The 19,839-nt window shown below is 47.0% G+C and overlaps 1 protein-coding gene and 1 long non-coding RNA gene across 3 annotated transcripts in view; one reads left to right on the forward strand and one right to left on the reverse strand.

Annotated features, from left to right (window-relative positions):
• Positions 1-10,944, forward strand: part of LOC138419675 (uncharacterized) — a 30,703-nt gene extending 19,759 nt beyond the window's left edge. The window contains exon 9 of one of the 2 annotated variants that reach the window (XR_011249011.1): positions 8,092-10,944. This is a non-coding gene — a long non-coding RNA (uncharacterized lncRNA). Of the gene's footprint in view, positions 1-1,550; positions 2,696-8,091 lie in introns of those variants that run through there. The other variant, XR_011249012.1, reaches the window with a different exon arrangement.
• LOC138419673 (polycystin-1-like protein 2) overlaps positions 1-19,839 on the reverse strand; it is a 101,118-nt gene that overhangs the window by 78,052 nt on the left and 3,227 nt on the right. Inside the window, exons 3-6 of the mRNA XM_069552526.1 lie at positions 17,314-17,499; positions 11,361-11,471; positions 8,681-8,828; positions 44-273 (exon numbers count right to left, since the gene is read on the reverse strand). Coding sequence (XP_069408627.1) covers positions 44-273; positions 8,681-8,828; positions 11,361-11,471; positions 17,314-17,499 — 675 coding nt within the window. The remainder of the gene's footprint in view (positions 1-43; positions 274-8,680; positions 8,829-11,360; positions 11,472-17,313; positions 17,500-19,839) is intronic.

The following is a 19,839-nucleotide window of genomic DNA, read 5'->3' on the forward strand; positions in this document are numbered from 1 at the left end:
CAAATCAAGGTTGCTTTGATCTTGACCATTTCTGCAGACTCACCTCCATCAAGCTCCACCTGAATCCACAGAGGGTCTCCAAAGACTGCCCGGCAGAGAGGGCTGGCTCCTGACGTGGTCAGGCCAGAGCACCCAGTCACACGGAGCCTCTCCATGTTGTCTTGAATCATCACTTGCTTCTGAGCCATCACATGCCACTCGCTGGTTGAACACTCAGCAAACACGGTGAAATCCCCAGGGGCTGTGAATTGGTGGGTCACCCTGCTGGACAGACTGCCAGCAACAGTCAGAAATGTTGCCAGTGTTGGGCTCACGCAAACACATGCAGTCACACACATGTGCACACATGTACTCACCCACGGCGCGTCTTCCCTGCTCTGCCAAGATGAAAAGAATGAAGAAAAAGATGCTACATGACCAAGCCAGGGTCTCAGTGTTCACAGAGGTTACATTAGGACTCCCAAAGCAAGTGAGAAATGGAAGAAATAGCTCTGACTAACCAGGGAGCCAAATATTGGGCTGGAAGTCTGTTTTCTGCCATTTACTGCCTCTGTGGTTCATACAAACCCCTTCTTTGGGCCTTCTTACTTAGTCTGTAAAATATTGTGCCCAGTCTACCTCTCTGAGCTTTCTTTTCCCATCTGTAAAATGGGCTCAGAGTCCAAACATATCAAAATTGTGGCTGTTTTGCTTCTCATTTTCCCAAGGGGACTAACTTAAATCTCTAAAATGGCCCGCAAAGATCCCCATCACCTCCCTTCCTGTCCCTCTTCTCACCCCCTGCCACCCTCCCCTTCTCTGACTATCCTAGTAGCTCAGACCTCTTTGCAGTTCACAGGACTTGTCACCTCTTCCCCACCCAGAGGCCAGTAAGCATGCTGTTCTTTGCAGGGAAAACTCCTGCCCTTCTCTCTGCTCATACTCTTGGTCTTCCTTCAGTTCTCATTTTAAACGTTGCCTCCTCTGGGAAGTTCTCCTAGATTCCCTTTGTAGACACTGCAGCTTCTCTGCTTCTCCTAGGTGACCCTTGCTTATTCACCGTCATTCTTCTCTGTGGGGCTGTCAGTGCAGGTAGTGCCTGTCTAGTTCCCCCTTTATACCTGGCACCTGGCGCAGCACCGAGCACATAGCAAGTGCTTGAGAAATAGTTTACAAAAGTACACAGTTGTGAAAAAGCCTGGAGAAGAGTGACCTGGACTTAGCCCACGATAGCCTGTTTCTCCCTTTAATCACAACTAACATACTGGAAGAACACAAAAGGAAACTATGAGAGGACCCTGAGAAGGAAACACCAGCAGGCAGACTGAGGACAAAAGTCAAAACTGTAAGAATCATCCATAAAGATGGGAGTTCCCTGTTTTCTTTGTCCCAGTGGTAGCCTGAGTCATGGTACTGCACAGTGAGTAAAGGAAACAAAAACCCGGATACAAATCCCTTCTGTTAGCCAGGGGACCGGAGAAAGGGGCCTAGTGAGTCTGAGCGTACAGAGGAAATGCCCATTTTTTCTTCCATGTTGTTTCTCTTTTCTTCTCTCTTGTCCCCATCCCAAGCTGTCCTCTCTCTTGGAGCTACACTGACTGTGTGGGATGATGCAGAAATACCTAAGAGAAAACTGATCTTTCTATCCAGAGGGACCATGGAAAGGGGACTGTGGAAGCTGGAGATTGTAGGGAAAGTCCTGAAAAGAAGAGAAGAGAATTCCCTAATTCTGTGTGTGACCTAGCATGAATCACGAGTGCACCCATAAACAGCATGTGCAGAACAGACCCAAAGAGACACAGTAAAAGCCTTTAGTAAAGGACTAAACTGCAACGGAAACCAGCACCCCAAGTGGTGCATGAGTGGAACGGAACATGACAGCTTTGGAAACTGAACTAGTGTGGGAATCTCTGCTCATAGAAGGCAAGTCAGAATGTGTGTTCTGAATCTAATTGGGTTGGTTGTCTGCTGAAACAAAACAAACAAATAAAATATTAACATTTTCCAGAGCATTTTAAAAAGAACCCAGAGTCTTGGAACCTACTACCCCAAATGACCAGAATACAATTCAAAATTGCCTGATACACAAAGAACAAGGAAAATGTGACCAAAATTCAGGGAAAATATCATCGATATATGTCATCTCTGAGATGACTCAGATATTGAAATGACGAAAGACTTTAACCCAGGGATTATAACCATACTCCATGAAATAAAAGGAAATCCTCTTGAAATGAATGGAAAAATAGACATTCTCAGCAGAAAAATATAAACCATTAAAAGCCAAATGGAAATTTTAGAAATGAAAAGCACAATGTATGAAACAAAAGATTCATTGGATGGATTTAATAGCAGAATAGAGATGGAAGAGGGAAAAGTCACCTAACTTAAAGATAGAGCAAGGGGAATTATCCAACCTAAAGAACACAGAGAGAAAAAATATTAAAATTTTTAAAATGAGTAGGATGTCAGCAATCTGTGTAACAATATCTAAAAGTAAAACATTTGTGTTATTTTAGCACCAGAGTGGTTGCTGTACAAAAATATATTTGAAGAAATAATGGCTGAAATTTTTCCATATTTGGCAAAACACATAAATTCAAAGATTCAAGAAGTTCTGTGAAACCAAATGTAAACAAAACAAACAAGCAAAAAAACTTGAAGCATGCCCACACAATTGCTGAATAGCTTGAAAATCAAAAGAATAAAAAGAAAATCTCGAAATTGGTCTGAAAAAAAAATGGTACACTGCATATAGTGAGGGGCTTCCCAGGTGGCACTATTGGGAAAGAACCTGCCTGCCAGTGCAGGAGACGTAAGAAACATGAGTTGGATCCCTGGGTTAGGAAGCTACCCTGGAGAAGGGCATGGCAACCCACTCCAGCGTTCTTGCCTGGAGAATCCCATGGACAGAGGAGGCTGGAGGACTGCAGTCCATAGGTCACAAAGAGTTGGACGCAACTGAAGTGAGTTACCTCCCACATAGAGAAAACAGTGATGTGAATGACTGTAGATTTCTTTGGAGACTGTGGAGGTCAGAGATAGTGAATGACATCTTCAAAGTGTCAAAAGAACTGTCAACACATAATTCTATAGCTGACAAAAGTATCTTCCAGGAATTAAAGCAAAATAAACACATTATCAGGAATAAAGAAATTCTCTAAGAGACTTTGTTGCTATAAAATCTGCTTTAAAGAAAATGCTAAAGGAAGTTTTTCCAGCTGAAGGGAAATGATATCAGAGGGAGACTTGGAACTTCAGGAATGAAGGGAGAGCACAAGAAAAGGTAAATGTCTTGGTAAATGTAGACTGGTTTTTTCTTCTTAAGTTCTTTGATATATGCATAACTGTTGAAAGGGCTTTTCAGTGTATGTAAGTGCCCTACAATTGACAATTATAACATAAAAGATGAAAAGCAAAGGAAACCATATGCTAATAAGACCTTAACATTTTACCTGAAGTGGTAAAATATTCACTTAGAGTGAATATTTTAGTGGTAATATTTAGTAATATCTTAGTGGTAATATTTTAGCACTGAAAGTTAATAAAGTGAAAGTTTAAATATATATATTATAATCCCCAAAGAAACTACTTAAAACGTTATCCAAATAAGTGTTACCAAAAAAGTCAATAAATAAGCAAAAATAGAATACTGAAAATATTCAAATAATCCAAAAGAGGGCAAGAAAGGGGAGAAACAAGGAGGAAGTAAACATAGGGTAAAACAGAACACAAATAACAAAATAACAGACCCAAATCTAACTAATATCAATAGTTATATCAATTGTAAAAGATCTAAACGTAACAATTACTATGCCAGATGGAATTTAATAGAAACCAAGACTCAACCATATGCTGTCTACTAGATGCCCACTTTAAGTACAACAATATGGCTCAGTTAAAAGTAAAAGGATAAAGAAAGATGTAACAGTAAACACTAATCAGAAGAATGCTGGAGTGTCCATTATTAATATCAAACAATGTAGATTTCAGAATAAACTAGCTCTAACTCTTTATAGAAATGTGAAGGATAGCTTTGAATCTAGCCCGTTTTTTAGCAAATATTTATTTCATTCTCTAAACTCTGATGCCAACTGAAATTGCCCAGGACTAAAAAGCAGGGAAATGGATTTTTTTTTCCTGATTTCTCTCTCAGTGATCTTACCCAAGGGAGAAGAGCACAAAGTGGTTTAGTAACTGCTGCCAACAAAGAGAAGCTATGCTCGGAGTACAAAGCAATGGAGACAAGAACTTAAATTTAATAATCCTATGACCCAGCAATTCCACTCCTGGGTCTAAGCCCAACGGAAATGTGTACATATGTGCTTGAAAAGTCATTGACTAGAATGTTCACAGCTGTACAAGTTGTATTAATAATAGTCCAAATGTGAAACCACCCCTGTACATGTCAATGCTAGAATGAATGAATAAATAGAGAAATATTCGTACAACAGAGTGTATATGGCAATGAGAAAAAAGAAACCACAGTTATACACAACAACATGGATCAATCTCAGAAGCATGCTTATTAAGCAGAAGACACAAAAGAAAATATACTTTATGGTTATATTTATGTAATCTTCAAACACAGGTCACAGTATTCAGTGATGTTAGAGATTATCCTTGGAGGATAATCCCTGGAGGATTTCTGGGGGGAGAGTCATGTTTTGTTTCTTGATCTGGATGCTGGTTATATGCCTGAGTTTATTGTGTAAAAATTAATTGAGCTGTATCTTTTCGTGCGCTTTTCTGTACACACCTTATGCCTCAATGAAAAGTTTAAAAACTAGTTCAAGACTCCCTCACTTACTGATTTGTATACATTGCTTTGACATGAATGGGATACAGCTTAATGGGAAGGAAAGGTCACCCTCCAGACTCAGAGGTGTCCAGAGGTGACTTGAAATAAAGACGCAAGAATAACGGCAACACCCTGATCTGCCAGTAGGTGGCACTGAGTTATATCGCACTAGGACGGATTTCACTTTATGCTAATAGTCCCTTAAGGCGCGTAATATAATTTCAGAAATGTAGAAGGTTGCCCAGGACAAACAAAGAAGCAAAACAGCTTGCCATGCAAGTGAACACAAGACATGGAGGCGCAAGGCAAGCACTTAAAGGAGAAGTTCTTTGACCTAACTTGTTTCTGTTTGAGGTCTGATCCTATCCCGTTGTTGTTTAGTCGCTAAGTAGGGTCTGACTCTTCTGCAGCCCCAGGGACTATAGCCTGCCCCTCTGTCCATGGGGTTTCCCTGGCAGGAATCCTGGAGTGGGTTGCCATTTCCTTTTCCAGAGGATCTTCCTGACCCAAGGATAGAACCGTTGTTTCCTGCGTTGGCAGGTGGATTCTTTCCTGTTGAGCCACTGGGGGAGTCCTCCTATCCCATTAACTCAGGTGACTTATCTGGCATGCAGATGAATGGTCTGGTTCGAAAAGCCCACCTCATACTCTAATGAGTTAAGCAAAAGTAGGAGTTTGTACAAACACATTTTAAAAGAGCATAGTGACATTCATGCAGAGTATGTGACTTCTGTACACTTAAAATTCATGCTATTTTCATATTGTAAATTAAGTGCTGAGGCCGCTAATGCAGATAAGAGAGCATCAGAAATATATCTCCTAATGTTAAAAAGAATCATAGAAGAAGGTGAGTGGGTAGTTTCAAGGTCTAACAAATCTTTAAAGTAGACAAAATTGGATTGTTTGGGTTGGGTGATGGTGAAGGGTGTCACCATCTATTTCTTTCGAAAGAGAAGAAAAAAAAATACCAGTAGCTTTTACTTACAGGAATGCCCTGAGGGATTGCAAATGTAAAGCATTGCTTATTGCTGTTTCTCTTAGATTATGAAAAAAATTAATCAGAGAATTCCAGAGAGTAATATGATAAACACCCTTGAGTTCACCGTCCAGAGTGGACAAATATTTGCATTTTGTCCCACTTGCTCCAGTGTTTAACTATACTTGTATGTTACTAAGATGTCCTTGTGTAACTAAAGAGCTTAGCAGGGCTACAGTCAGTCAATTTTAACTTATGCTAAATACAATTTGTATGAAATTTAGGGGGTGAAAGATTGTATAACATAGCACTTCTTGTTTTATTAATGAAATACTAGCAAATGGGAAGAAACCCACATAATAATGCCTTGGGTGTTTCTATCACTTAAACCTTTTTTTTCCCCCACAAAGCATCTTCATGTATAATTTATTTTATTCTGTAAAACTGTTAACACATTATTGACCAGAAACATATTAACAGCACAGATATTAATTTCCACAAAAATTCCCTGGTCAATAAATGTATTAAGATCACCATCAATATAAATGTGATAGGAAAGGAAATGGAAACCCAGATATTATCTCTGGGTCTCAAATTGTATCTGGGATAAGAACCCCAACCTCTGGACACAGTTTATTTGGCAGCATGGCACGATGCCTGAGACCCCAGAGGATTTCTGAACTTGAGACCCAGCACACTCACTGAACCAGATCTGGGCTGTGGGCAGGGCTTGCCCTTCGTTTGCCCCAGCCCACCCAGGCCTTCCAGGAAGGCCAGGCACCTGCGGGGCTGGATTCAGAGACCTAGCCCCACGAGGTAGAACCAGAGATGTTTCAGGGTTAGGTGAGGGGCTTATGGGCCTCCATGATTTCCCTGAGGATCCTTGTTGAACTGGGGCCCCTGAAATGAGCCAGAACCCAAGGAAGACCTGGAACTGATGGGGCAGCCCTCTGGCTGGGGCACCCAGCCAGGCAGAATGGAGCTTACCCAGGCCCAGGTAGGACTCTGAAATGTTATGAATTGTGTGCAGCTGCCTTCGGGTTGGGGAGGTACTGTTCCCTAGAGGAGGCAGCACCCAATGCCCTTGGGCCCAGATGCTGCCAGCTGTGTTCTCCACTGGGGTCTAAGAGCCAGGGCTTTGATTCCCAGGCAGTCCTGACTTATCCGGCTGTGCTGCCACTCACTAGCTGCATGGCTTGGTCAATGCTATTGAACCCTCTAAGCCTCAACAGCTCCGTCTGTAAAACAAGGTAATCGTTATCTAGCTCAGCACTGTCCAACAGAAACTGTGAGCCACATGTGTCATTATGAACTTTCTAATAGTCACATTGAAAAAAGTGAGAAGGAACAGGTGAAATTAATTTTAATAATTTATTTCTTTAACTTGATGCTTTTGAACTGTGATGTTGGAGAAGACTCTTGAGAGTCCCTTGGACTGCAAGGAGATCCAACCAGTCAATCCTAAAGGAAATCAGTCCTGAATATTCATTGCAAGGACTGATGCTGAAGCTGAAGCTCCAGTACTTTGGCCACCTGATTCAAAGCACTGACTCATTGGTAAAGACCCTGATGCTGGGAAAGACTGAGGTGGGAGGATAAGGGGACAACACAGGATGAAATGATTGGATGGCATCACCAACTCGATGGACATGAGTTTGAGCAAGCTCTGGGAGATGGTGATGGACAGGGAGGCCTGGCGTGCTGCAGTCCATGGGGTTGCAAAGACCTGGACACAACTGAGCGACTGAACTGAATTGAGCCTCATAGATCCATAACACTTACCATTTATATGTATGTGTGGATGCATGTTAAGTCACTTTAGTTGTGTCCAACTCTTTGAGACCCTGTGGACTGTAGCCCAAGAAGCTCCTCTGCCTAGGAGATTCTCTGGGCAAACACTCTGAAGTGGATTGCTGTGCCTGCCTCCAGGGCATCTTCCTGACCCAGGGATCAAACCTACGTCTCATGTCTCCTGCATTGTGGGTGGGTTCTTTACCACTGGCGCCACCTGGGGACAGCCCATTTCTATGTATAATCAATATCAAAACATCATTTAGTGAGATATTTTACACTCTTTGGTGGGGAGGGAGGTATGTCTCCAATATTCCATGTGTATTTACATTTACAGCACATCTCAATTGAGAGCTGCCTTACTCCAAGAGCCCAGTAGCTCCTATGGTGAGTGGCTATTATATTGGACAGCATAACTTTAGCTCATGAGGTTGTTGTGAGGATTAAGTGAACTCGTGTATGAAAGCTGCTTAGCTGCACTATTTTTAATAATGCTACTATTATTTTTATTATCCTTATCAATAAAAAACTTTCCCACCCCCAGGTGAGCATCTTCTTCACCCCATTACTGACTCCTTGGACAGTGACTCAGGGAAGATTCTCCTGAGCCAAGCCGAAAGGACCCGGCTCTGCGTGACTGCTGGAGTGACCTTCACTGAGAAAACCCATGAACACCGTTCTTCCCATTCCATATGTATGCCGCCTTGTACTGTGGTTCTGCCACGCCTTCTGTCGAGTTGGAGACTATTTCTCTGGCCTGGGAACTTGCTTTGGCCCATGGGGAAATTAGAAAATGCGACATAGGTAGTGATTCAAAACTGCGTGCGTGTTGCGCTTTGCTTCCTCTCATTGCTGGAGACTCTGCTCCCGCCATGCGCCTGAGCCTAGACTAGCCTGCTGGGTGACGAGTGACACATACCACCAGCCAACACCCAGCTTACTGCCAGACACACGGATGAGGCCTTCCTAGGCCACCTACCTGAGCTAGTCCACGCAAGAAAAGCCACCTAGCTAATCCAAAGAACCACGGAAGATAATCACTATCGCTGCAAGTCACTAAGTGTTAGGATGTCTTGTCATGCGGCAAAAACTGACTAATACATTCTGAATCAAGGCTCAGAGATACCTCTTACCTGGGTGGGTAGTAGGGATCGAAAACGTGGCCATCTCCCGTATTAATTATACAGGACAGATTTCCGATGTAGGGAGAGAGGAGCCATGTAAGGGAGATGGTGACATTGTCAAAGACGAAACTCTCATTGGACACCATCAACTGCAGGCCTACAGATCAAACACAAATACCACTTGCTGTTGTGAAGCAAAATTGCATGTTTCTGTTTAAAACTTGCTGTCTTCTGTCTGCCTGTCCTTAGTGGAGCTTTTACAGCTTCTGCATGTCTATTCTACTTTATAAAGTTCTTTTGAATTTTGTTTTTCATCCAAGATATAGAACTTGAAATGTACAGAGGGTCTACAGTGAAAAGAAAGCCCCTCCCTACTGTTATCCCTCAGACCCCCAGTTCCGGTCCCCAGAAGCAATCACTGTTAACCAGTCTCCTGGGTCACCTTTTACAGATACCTACACATGCACAAGCATGTACATACTTTTTTATTTATACAGATGGTGCTCTGTTCACTATTTGGCACCTTCCGGTTTTTTTTTTTTTCACTTAATATATCTTGGAGATTGTTCTGTATGAATTCAGTCAGAGAGCTTTTATACCCCTTAATAGCTGCACAAGGTACCCTAATTTAACCAGGATCCATTGATTGTCTAAATGTACTTTATAATGTTTAAAAAGACAAAAGGCAAAGCATCTTTAGGAAAATCTCCTTTGTTAGGGTGGCTGGTGAATCATTGTTGGCCATTTAGTGTACCTTAAATTTTACAAAACCTTAAGCTTCATAAGTTAGCCTAGAGGATGGGGTGAAGGGTAGAACTTCTGGGGTTCATGCAGCCCTGGGCTAATTTGTGCAATACCATCTTTTGGTTTCTGACACAAATGAGAAGGGAAAAGAAATAAAAAGCAGACACAAATGAAAAGGACTTTCCTGAGCTGGTCAGAAGGCCACTGCAGTCCTGATTGGTCCTGACTCACAACCATCTGAGGAAATTCGGGATGCAACAGGCCATTCTGGGCACAAAGACAGGGGGTGGAGGGAGAGGGGACCTTTGAAGTCCCTCCCTTCAGAAATCAGAAACTGATGTGATCAGAACACACTGATTCACAAGGGACAGGATACTTGAAACCAAAGTCGAGACAGAAAATCTGGTCCTTGTGGCAGCCAGACCCAGCTCACCCCCTGCCCTAAGCTGCGTGCCTGTCTGATGATAGTGAGGCTGCGACTGGCAGATCTCCAAGGGCAACCTTTGTCCAGGAGCAAAATCACCGGATGGAAACTGGTGCCAAACCACGTGGCCTCTCTTCCCAGCAAACAAAACAAGACACCCCACTAACTCTTATTCCAGCCATGCGTGTTCCATAAACTAATGCCACCCCACATCCTGTACCCTCTCTTCTATGCAGGCTTCTTCCTCCTGTCTCTGTGGGTTCCACTCTCCTGGATGGCCCCTAGGGACCCCAACCTTCCCTGACTCATCTTTCCCCTGCAGAGTTCCTTGCTCCATTACTCATAGCCTCAGTAGCATTTGCTGTTCCGACCGATTAATTGGTTGGACAAGGGCATAATGTGGTGTCCCTACCCAAGAGGAATGAATTGGCACTGTTAGTAAGAATGAACATGATACAGCCATTTTGGAAGGTAATCTGGCAATATCTGCTAACATTTAAAATTCACATACCCTATGACCGAGCATTTCTGCTACTAGAGATCTCTCCTCTAAAAATAATCCCAGGTACATGCCAAGATACATGCACAAGAGATCACTGCAGCGTGATCTATAAGAAGGAAAACTCAGAGGCACTCTAAGTGTCCATCAAGAGAGGAACAGGGTAAATAAATTTTGACTTAATCTTATGATGGGAGAAGGCAATGGCAACCCACTCCAGTACTCTTGCCTGGAAAATCCCATGTTCGGAGGAACTTGGTAGGCTACAGTTAATGGGGTCACAAAGAGTTGAACACGACTAGCGACTTCACTTTCACTTATGATGGGATACTGTGCAGTCATTAAAAGGATAAAATAGTGACTTGGAGAGAGGTCCAGGATATATTATTAAGTGAAAACCATTGAGTTGCAGACTAATATGTTTAACTCATTTATATTTGTATGAAAATATGCATATGTACATTCATGTCTATGGCTGTCTATGAAAACACTTTAAAAGGAGGGAAGAATGTATTCTAAATAGTCAACGGTTGTTTCTAATGGCAAATAGAATCATAGAATCGAATGGGGGGAGTCTTCCCTCTTGATTCATGAAACTTGCACAAACTGTGGTCGTTGGGTTCCGTTTATGGTTTTTCAGATTTGTGAAAGTCCTGTGCTTTCTAAAATGGCAGCCTATGGGGAGGGTGGCGGTTGAGTGGGGGTGGTATGTAGGAACCCTTCTAATCAAGTAATCTCGGTTTTGTCTGCTGTGTTTATTGGCTCAATCCATGAAATTTAATTTGAAAGGTCTTGGGGTTAAAATAGTTATTTTAAACTTCTGGTTTGGTGGCTTGTTTTGCAACTGAACCTCAAATGGTTTTCCCCCAGTCTAAGCCAGGCAGGGAGTTTTGAGGAGAGCAGTTTTGAGCGAGAAGGTCTCTTCCACCCCGTGGACGGCTGCTCCCTGTGCTCCAAGGGGGACTAGACATGGCTTGGAAATAAGAAGGGAATTCCCACACCCAGGCAAGCTGGGGACTCACCTTCCCGGCACAGGTACTGCACCCACAGGTAGCTGCCCCGGCCGGGGCACAGGTCTCCAAAGTAGGTCCCATCTGCTGCCACCTGGCAGGCCTGCAGCCCCTGGCACTGGCCTGGGAGGCACCCACATCCCAGAGGAAGCAGGAGCCGTGTGAAGGAGACAAGGGATAACACCAGACAAGAGATGAACAACCTTGCGTTTGTTCATTCACCCACCACGCCCCCAACAAGCACCAGTTGGTATCTACTGAAGACCCAGTACTGAGCCTGCTGCTGGCTGTGAGAGAAGCAGATTCCCTCCCTCCAATAGCTCAGGGTCCAGAATGTTGGAATGCACCAGAATCCCCAGGAGGGCTTGTGAAGACACAGATTCTGGACCCCGATTTAGATTCACTAGATTTGGACAGCAGCTTGAAAATTTGCTTTTCTAACAGGTGATGTCGAGGCTGCTGGCCCAGGGACCCCACTTTGAGAACCACTGGTCCACTGGCATCTAGTCAGATGACCAAGGGTAGAATTCCACACCCTGAGAACTGGCAAAGAGGGGACAAGATTAGGAACTCTGAGTCTGCCAAGGGCACCAGGTGTCCACAGGAGAGGGGTATGGTCTGGTCAGAGCCCTGGTCAGAAACTGCGGGGTCATGCCAACCCCCCTCCCTCCACCCATGTAGATGTAATAGCTGCCTCGAGAGGCCTGAGAAGGGACAGGCAGGTCCTGGTTCCCTCCTTGGCTCCAGAGCACCCTGTAGGTTTGCCTTCCTTGTCCTCTTTCATCACTTAAAAACCCATGCCTGCTCCAGATTTTGGCATACATTTTTATTTTTTTAAACAACTTTCCTGGGGCTTCCCAGGTGGCTCAGTAGGTAAGGAATCTGCCTGCAACACAGGAGACTGCCTGCAAGGCAGGAGCCCTGGCTTCAATCCCTGGGTTGGGAAGATCCCCTGGAGAAGGGAATGGCAACCCCGTCCAGTATTCTTGCCTGGGAAATCCCATGGACGGAGGATCTTGGTGAGCTATACCATGGTTATACTCTTACTCTATACTCAAAGAGTATAGCAATACCAAAGCTATACTCTTTGCTACTCCATGGTAGCACGACTGATCGACTAAAATTCATATTAAATTTTCGTTCTTTCTACTTTCATTTGTTGTTCTTGGCTGTGCTGGGTCTTCATTGCTCTGCATGGGCTTTCTCTAGTTGCAGCGACCTGGGGCTACTCTCTGAGGCAGTGTGTGGTCTTCCCATTGCGGTAGCGTCTCTTGCTGCAGAGCAGACTCTAGGCACACGGGCTTCAGCAGTTGTGGCATGCAGACTCAGGAGCTGCAGCCTGGGGGCTTCGTTGCTCCTTGGCATGTACAGTCTTCCCAGACCAGGGATCAAACCTGTGTCCCCTCCATTAGTAGGCTGACTCTCACCCACTGTGCCACCAGGAAAGTCCCAGATTTTGACATTTCTCAGTGCTCTTTGCCTGTCCAGTTACTTTGCCAGGCAAGCACCACCCCATCCTCAGATTCTCTCCTGGCTCTGATTCCTCCCCCTGTGTCACGGTTTCATGCCTCCCTCTTGTCTTCTTCAATTGCCCAGCCATGTCCAACTGTTTGACCCCATAGATTACAGCATGCCAGGCGTGCCTGTCCCTCACCATCTCCCAGAGTTTGCCCAAGTTCATGTTCACTGCATTGGTGATGCCATCCAACCATCTCACTCTCCGATGCCCTCCTCTCCTTCTGCCCTCAACCTTTTCCAGTATCAGGGACTTTTCCAATGATTCAGCTGTTCGCATCAGGTGACCATTATTAGAGCTTCACCTTCAGCATCAGTTCTTCTAATGAGTATTCAGGGTTGATTTCTCTTTGCTGTCCAAGGGACTCTCAGGCGTCTTCTCCAGCACCACAGTTCAAAGCCATCAATTCTTTGGTGCTCTGCCTTCTTTATGGTCCAGCTCTCACAACCGTATGTGACCACTGGGAAGACCATAGCCTTGACCATAGCCTTGACTATATGGATTTTTGTCAGCAGAGTAATGTCTCTGCTTTTCAGCACACTGTCTAGGTTCGTCATAATTTTCCTACCGAAAAGCAATTGTCTTCTGATTTCATGGCTGCAGTCACCATCCATAGTGATTTTAGACTAATAACCCTCACCTGTTGTTATTAGCCATGGACGAGTTGGATGTGACTGAGCAACTTCACTTTCACTTTCATGCACTGGAAAAGGAAACGGCAACCCACTCCAGTGTTCTTGCCTGGAGAATCCCAGGGACGGGGGAGCCTGGTGGGCTGCCGTCTATGGGGTCGCACAGAGTTGGACACGACTGAAGCGACTTAGCAGCAGCAGCAGCAGCAATGACTCTCCAATTTATGTCTCTTGTCTGGCTTTCTCTTGAATTTTGATCCTGCGTGTCCAGTCGTCTACACAGCATCTACACATGGATATCACAGGGTACCCCGGGTTTCTCATATCCTGAAATGAGGTTTTGATCTCTGATTAGAGTTCAAGTGCATCCCCCAAAATGTATCTTGAAGTTCTAGCCTTTGGTGCCTGTGCGTGCGAGCTTACTTGGAAATAGAGTCTTTGCAAACATAATCAAGTTAGGATGAGGTCATTAGGGTGAGCCCTTTGTCCAGTATGATTGCTGTCCTTTGGACACAGAGACAGGACACGTGAAGCTGGAAGCAGAGATTAGAGAGACACATCTACAAAGGTTTATGGCGGAGTGTTGCTGACAAATACTGGATGCTAGATGAGGAGAGGAAGGGCTCGCCTCTGCAGGTTTCAGAGCTAGAGAAGTCCAGCTCTCATCTTGATTTCGTACGTGGCCTCTAGACTGCCAGAGAATGTGTTTCTGTTGTTTTAAGCCGCTCAGTTTGTGGTTCTTGGTAAGGCAGCCCCAGGACATGAGTACGATCTCCCTTCTCCCCTTTCCACCAGCTGCTCCTCCTCCAGCCTCTCTTCTCAATGCCAAGGTCATCCTGGACTCCCATCATTGATGAGTCCCATCGGTACTTCCTGTTTCTGAAACCTCTCCCTTTCTCTCCATCTGCACTGCCCTAGTCTGTGCCCCCAGCCTCTCTCACTTGGGTTTCACAGCAGCCAATGGGTGGCTTTAAAATACACCTGGCCATATTCCTCCCCTGCTCTAAAGCTTCCAGTGCTTTCCCAACATCCTGGGCTACAGCCTGGGTTCCTCGGGTGCGAGCGCCCCACCTCTACCTGTGCTGAGCACTTTGCAGCTCCCTGCACCTACTACGCTCTTTCTCAGCCCCAAGACCAACACAGGCTCTTCCCTCTCCCTAAACACCCCTCCCCATTCACCCTGTTGTCCTTTTCCTGCGTGATTCCTATCAGATCTTCAGGTCTCAGTTAGATCTCACCTCCCCTGGGAAGTGGGCCAGTCCTTTGACCATCAGCCCGCATATCCACCCTCACCCCACTTGGCCTCAGATTCGGGGAACTGCACTTCCCACACTCCCCTGTGCTCTAGCAGGTGCTGATGGAAGACTGAAGGCAATGGATTAGTTTCCAGTGGCTCCTGTAACAAACGACGGAAACTTAGTGGCATAAAGCAGTGCACATTTATTACCTCACGGTTCTGGAGGTCAGAGGTCTGCGTGGGCTCACCTGGGTTCTGCTCAGCATATGACAGGCTGAAATCACAGTGTCACAGCAGGGCTGTGTTTCCTTCCTGGAGCTTCTGGGGAAGAACCTGCCTCCAGTCTCATTCTTCCTGATGGCTGAACTCAGTTCCTTGGGACTGTAGGACTGGGGTCCCATGTATTTGCTGGCTGTCAGCTGGGACCGCCCTTAGCTCTTAGAGGCCTCTCTCCAGTCCTTCCACATGGCCCCCTGTATCTCAGAGCCTGCAGTTACCATCAGATCTGTTTCATGCTTGAATCTATCCAGCTTCTCCATCTGCCGCATCTGTCTTATGCTTCTAGCTGGAGAAAGTTCTCTGCTTTGAGGGGCTCATGCGATTAGACTGTGCCCACTTGGGTAATCCAGGATAATCTCCCTATTTTAAGATTAGCAACCATAATTACTTGCGCAGAGACCCTTTTGCCACGTAATTTCGCGTATTAGTGGGCATAGCATCTCATCATACCCACAGTTCCAGAAACTGGGGCGGGAGCCTTGGTGTTCATAATTCTACCTGCCCCGGCTGGGAAGAGGTGTGGGCAGGATGCCTCTCACCCCTTCTCACGGTAGCTCCTCTGCAGCCCCAGCTCCCTCTGGCAAGGACCCCCCCCCTCCCGGGTCCTTGCTCCCATAGGGCAGCCTCCGTCACGGTTCCGGCGCCTGCTGGGCGGCCCTGACTTCTGGTTTTGGCGTGACACCCACTGTGGCTGCCCCTCCAGCCCTTTGGGATGGTAGTGGCTTTGTGCCACTCTGATCTGGGGTTGCATCCTCATCTATTTGGCTTCTCAGCGCTTCCATGGCTTGGGTGATCCGCTCTGCTGGGAGACCCAGCATGATGCCTGGTGTCCTGCCGGGGCCCAGTTTGCTGCACCCCTCAGCGTGCGTCCTTTCCCTTCCAGGGGCTCCCGTAGCACTGGAGTGCAGTCTCCAAGAGAGAGGGGACGTTGGTTTTGCTTTGCTCCTGTCCACTGCTCTTTCTCCTGCACACAGAACAGTACCTGACACCTACAGCAGGCACAAAGTGAGCTCTGTGTGAGTGACTAAGGAGCAGCTTTGCTCCCTCCTGTGTGGCACTGAGCACAGTGCTAGGTAAGCCTGCATTTGTGTCTATCTCCCCATCAGACTGTGACCTCTGTGGAGGAACAGATTGTGTTTTGCTCATCACTGAATCTACAGAGCCCGCTATCGTGCATGGCATACTGTCGGTACTCAATTAATCAGTTTACTGTTGGCAAACTGATTGAATGAAAGAGTGATGGTGGCTCTTAGGTACACAGACACCTCCCGGGGCTCTGCCCAGATCTCCTCCAACCTTCCCCCAAAGGGTGCAGGGTTTCATCCTGTGTGCCCCTTGGGTGTGGCTACAAGGTTTGAGAGCTTGCATCTGAGTGTTTGAGGAAATAGCCCACTGAGTTCCACCTGAGAGGGAGGCACACTCATTGGCCCGTCCAGCCCAGGCCATTCCCCCTTGGGGGGCCACGGTCTCAGGGATGTGGGGCCAACGAGGGAGTCGGAGGGAACCAACGAGCTGAAGCTGGCATTTCCTTCCCCGGCACCTGCTCTAAGAGGAGCAAGGGCAGTGTGGGTCAGACGTGGGGAGAGCAGCAAGTTGTTTTCCAAGGGAAAATCCTTGTCACCAGACAAACTTGGCTCAGGGGCAGATTTAATCTGGTTTAGGAAAACAAGGGCCTAGAGAAATCCTCCCATGTAAAGGGGAGATACCATCCAGAATGGTGGTTTGATTAGACAAAGAAAAACAATTGTTTCAGGACTGTTCGCATAGCAAGGATCAATCCACACATCCCTCAACAGAAGAAGAGACAAACTATGATATAGTCACATAATGGGTGAAACAAATATGCTAGTACATGTATCAAGAGGAATGATGGGTAATCTAACACTTTATTCATTTTGGTAATGAGAAAATGTTAAGCAAATATGGAATAATGTTAAGATCTGACAAAGTTGGGTATTGAGTCCAAGGAGTTTGTTGAAGTATTTTTTAGTCTTGTCTGTACATTTGAATTATTTTCAAATTTTAGAAGTTTAAATACGGAAGAGAAAGCAATATTGTTTGCACCCAGTTGGGATGGGGAGCAAAATGCCCACCGGACTCATCAGGTGGCTTTGATGTCAGGTGAGGTGTGAGCCACGGCCGCCTTACTGCCCTACTTGGTGTGGGCAGACTGGCCAGTTTCCCCACATGAAAGAGGCCCGAGTTCAGATGTGAAAGCAGTGCAATGCTTCCAGACCCCTTCGGTGGGCACAGGACACCGAGAAGTGCCCTGCACTTGCAGCCAGAGCCCTTGGGTCCTACCTGCCACTTCATCCTTGACGCTGACCCAGCTGCATTCCTCCTCCAGGTCTGAGGGGTGCCTGGCATCCTGGATGCAGTAATGGGGCGTCCGGCGCCCATAGAAAGCGTCCTGGATCTGGATGACCTCCCCCGAGCCACAGTGCATGGTGGCATTGAGGCCCTCGCAGGCCAGACTCTGGCCGACACCTGTGGCAAAGGTAAGGAGGACACATGGTCGCAGATGGGCCAGTGCCCGTTGATGGGAAGTGGAGGGGCCTCGGGCCAGGACTGTGAGATGCTGGACACAGCGGGAGCTGACTCAGCAGGGCTGAGAAACAAGGTAGTGCGCATGAGCGTGGCTCTGGAGCAGACTGCCCAGGGTCTGGGCCGGCCTGGCCTTGCCCTGGCTGTGCTGCCTTCTGCAGGCCACTCAGCTTCTCTGTGCCTGCCCTGTATGGGGTAGTCAATTTCACACCCCATACAGCTGTTAGGAGGATCAAATGAATCTTTACACATAAAGTCGGGGCCCCAGAAGCGGCAACTATAGCTCCACCTGTTTAAGTACCTTCCTTGAGCCTTATCTGAAAACAATGCCTGGCACATAATAGATGCTAAACAAGCATTTTTTGAAAGAATGAGTGATTTCATTGAGTCTTTTTACCAGTCCTATGAGCTGTACTGTTATCCTTCTCTTTGGTGACATTGGGCTCTGTGGGGTCCCTGTGTTGAGACCCCACTCCAGCCCAGCTCCTGGCATGTGGTCCACACTAAGTAAGCATTTGTTTATTGACCTAGCTGAGGTGTGAACAGCAGAAAGCGGGAACCACTGGCTTCAAACTCAAGCCTGTCTGCCTGGTGGGAGCGCCACAGGGCAGAGGTGGAGACCAAAATCTGTGTTCATTCTTATGACTGCTGTAACAAATGACCACAAACTTAGTGGCTTAAACATCACAAATGTATCTTCTTATAGTCGTGGTTCAGTGTGGGCTTTACTGGGCTAAAATCCAGGTGTGGCCAGGGCTGATTGCTCCTGGAGCCTTCAGGGGAGAATCGATTCCCTCGCCTTTTCCAGCTTCTAGAGGCCCCTACCGTCCTCATTCCGTGGCCCCTTCCTCCGTCTTCAAAGCCAGTAGCACAGCATCTACCCCGTCTCTCTGTCTCTGATCAACACGTCTCGTCTCGTCGCTTCCTAGACGTGTGACCTTGGGCCAGGAACTTACCCCAGAACTTCCGAGCCTCCCTTTCTTAGCTTTGTTGTGGGCCTGCGACAGAACAGCAGAGGTCCTTCTACTGTGTGACGAGTAAGTGCACACAGGCGTGCGCAGTTCAGCTCCTGGGCTGAAGGTGCTGAGACAGGCTTGCGGTGGGGGTGGGGGAGGGGGAGGGGCTGCGCGGGGGTGAGGGAGGGGCTCGGTAAGCCAGGGAAGGTGCATAACCCACAGGTGCTCAAAGTTTCTGAGTGTCAGAATCAGCCAGGCAGGAGAGTTAAGCTTGAATGGCACCTATTTAAAGCTGAGCATGGGGGAAATAGAGCAGGGACCCCTGCAAGTGTCTGAGCCCAGAATGGGGCCTGGAAGCCAGAGTCCTAAGGGGTTTAAAAACAGGAAGAGAGCTGGGCCCAGAAAGCCCAAAAGCTTCTACTGAGCCTGGCTTGAGGGTCGGGGGACCATGGGGTAGCTCAACTCCAAGACCAGGCCCCACATGGCGGGCAGGACCCAGCATGGAGCCACAGGCCATGCCTTCAGGGACTAGCACACACACACAGCCCCCAGGGCCCACAAAGGGTCAACCACGGGCAGCAGCTGGAAAGGGCACAAGAGCAGAGCGTGGAGGGGATTCAGGAGTTGGGGGTGAGGGGCTCAAAGCCAGGCTAACCAGGGAGCAGGAGTCAAGGGCGAGTGAGAACAATCTCCTGGGACCACATCTCCTTCCACTGGAAGGCTGGAAAGGAGAGGAAATGGAGCTGGGCATCTCCCTCTAATGCAGATTGTGAGAGGGGAAGACAGAGACAGGTGAGCCTAGCCCAGAGGTAGGCAGGTAAGTGGGCAGGGATGCAAGCTGGAGAGATGGTGGAGTGAGACACAGAGCATCATACGCAGAGACCGTGGGCATTCAGAGAGAGACAGAGAGACACAGAGCATCACACTCAGAGACCGTGGGCATTCAGAGAGAGACTCAGAGAGACAGAGAGAGACAGAGAGACAGAGAGAGACAGAGAGACACAGAGCATCACACGCAGAGACCATGGGCATTCAGAGAGAGACAGAGAGAGACAGAGAGACACAGAGCATCACACGCAGAGACCGTGGGCATTCAGAGAGAGACAGAGAGACAGAGAGACACAGAGCATCACACTCAGAGACCGTGGGCATTCAGAGAGAGACTCAGAGAGACAGAGAGAGACAGAGAGACAGAGAGAGACAGAGAGACACAGAGCATCACACGCAGAGACCGTGGGCATTCAGAGAGAGACACAGAGAGATGCAGAGAGACAGAGAGCATCACACGCAGAGACTGTGGGCATTCAGAGAGAGACACAGAGAGATG

This window comes from Ovis canadensis, chromosome 14, assembly GCF_042477335.2.
Source record: "Ovis canadensis isolate MfBH-ARS-UI-01 breed Bighorn chromosome 14, ARS-UI_OviCan_v2, whole genome shotgun sequence".
Classification (NCBI taxonomy): domain Eukaryota; kingdom Metazoa; phylum Chordata; class Mammalia; order Artiodactyla; family Bovidae; genus Ovis; species Ovis canadensis.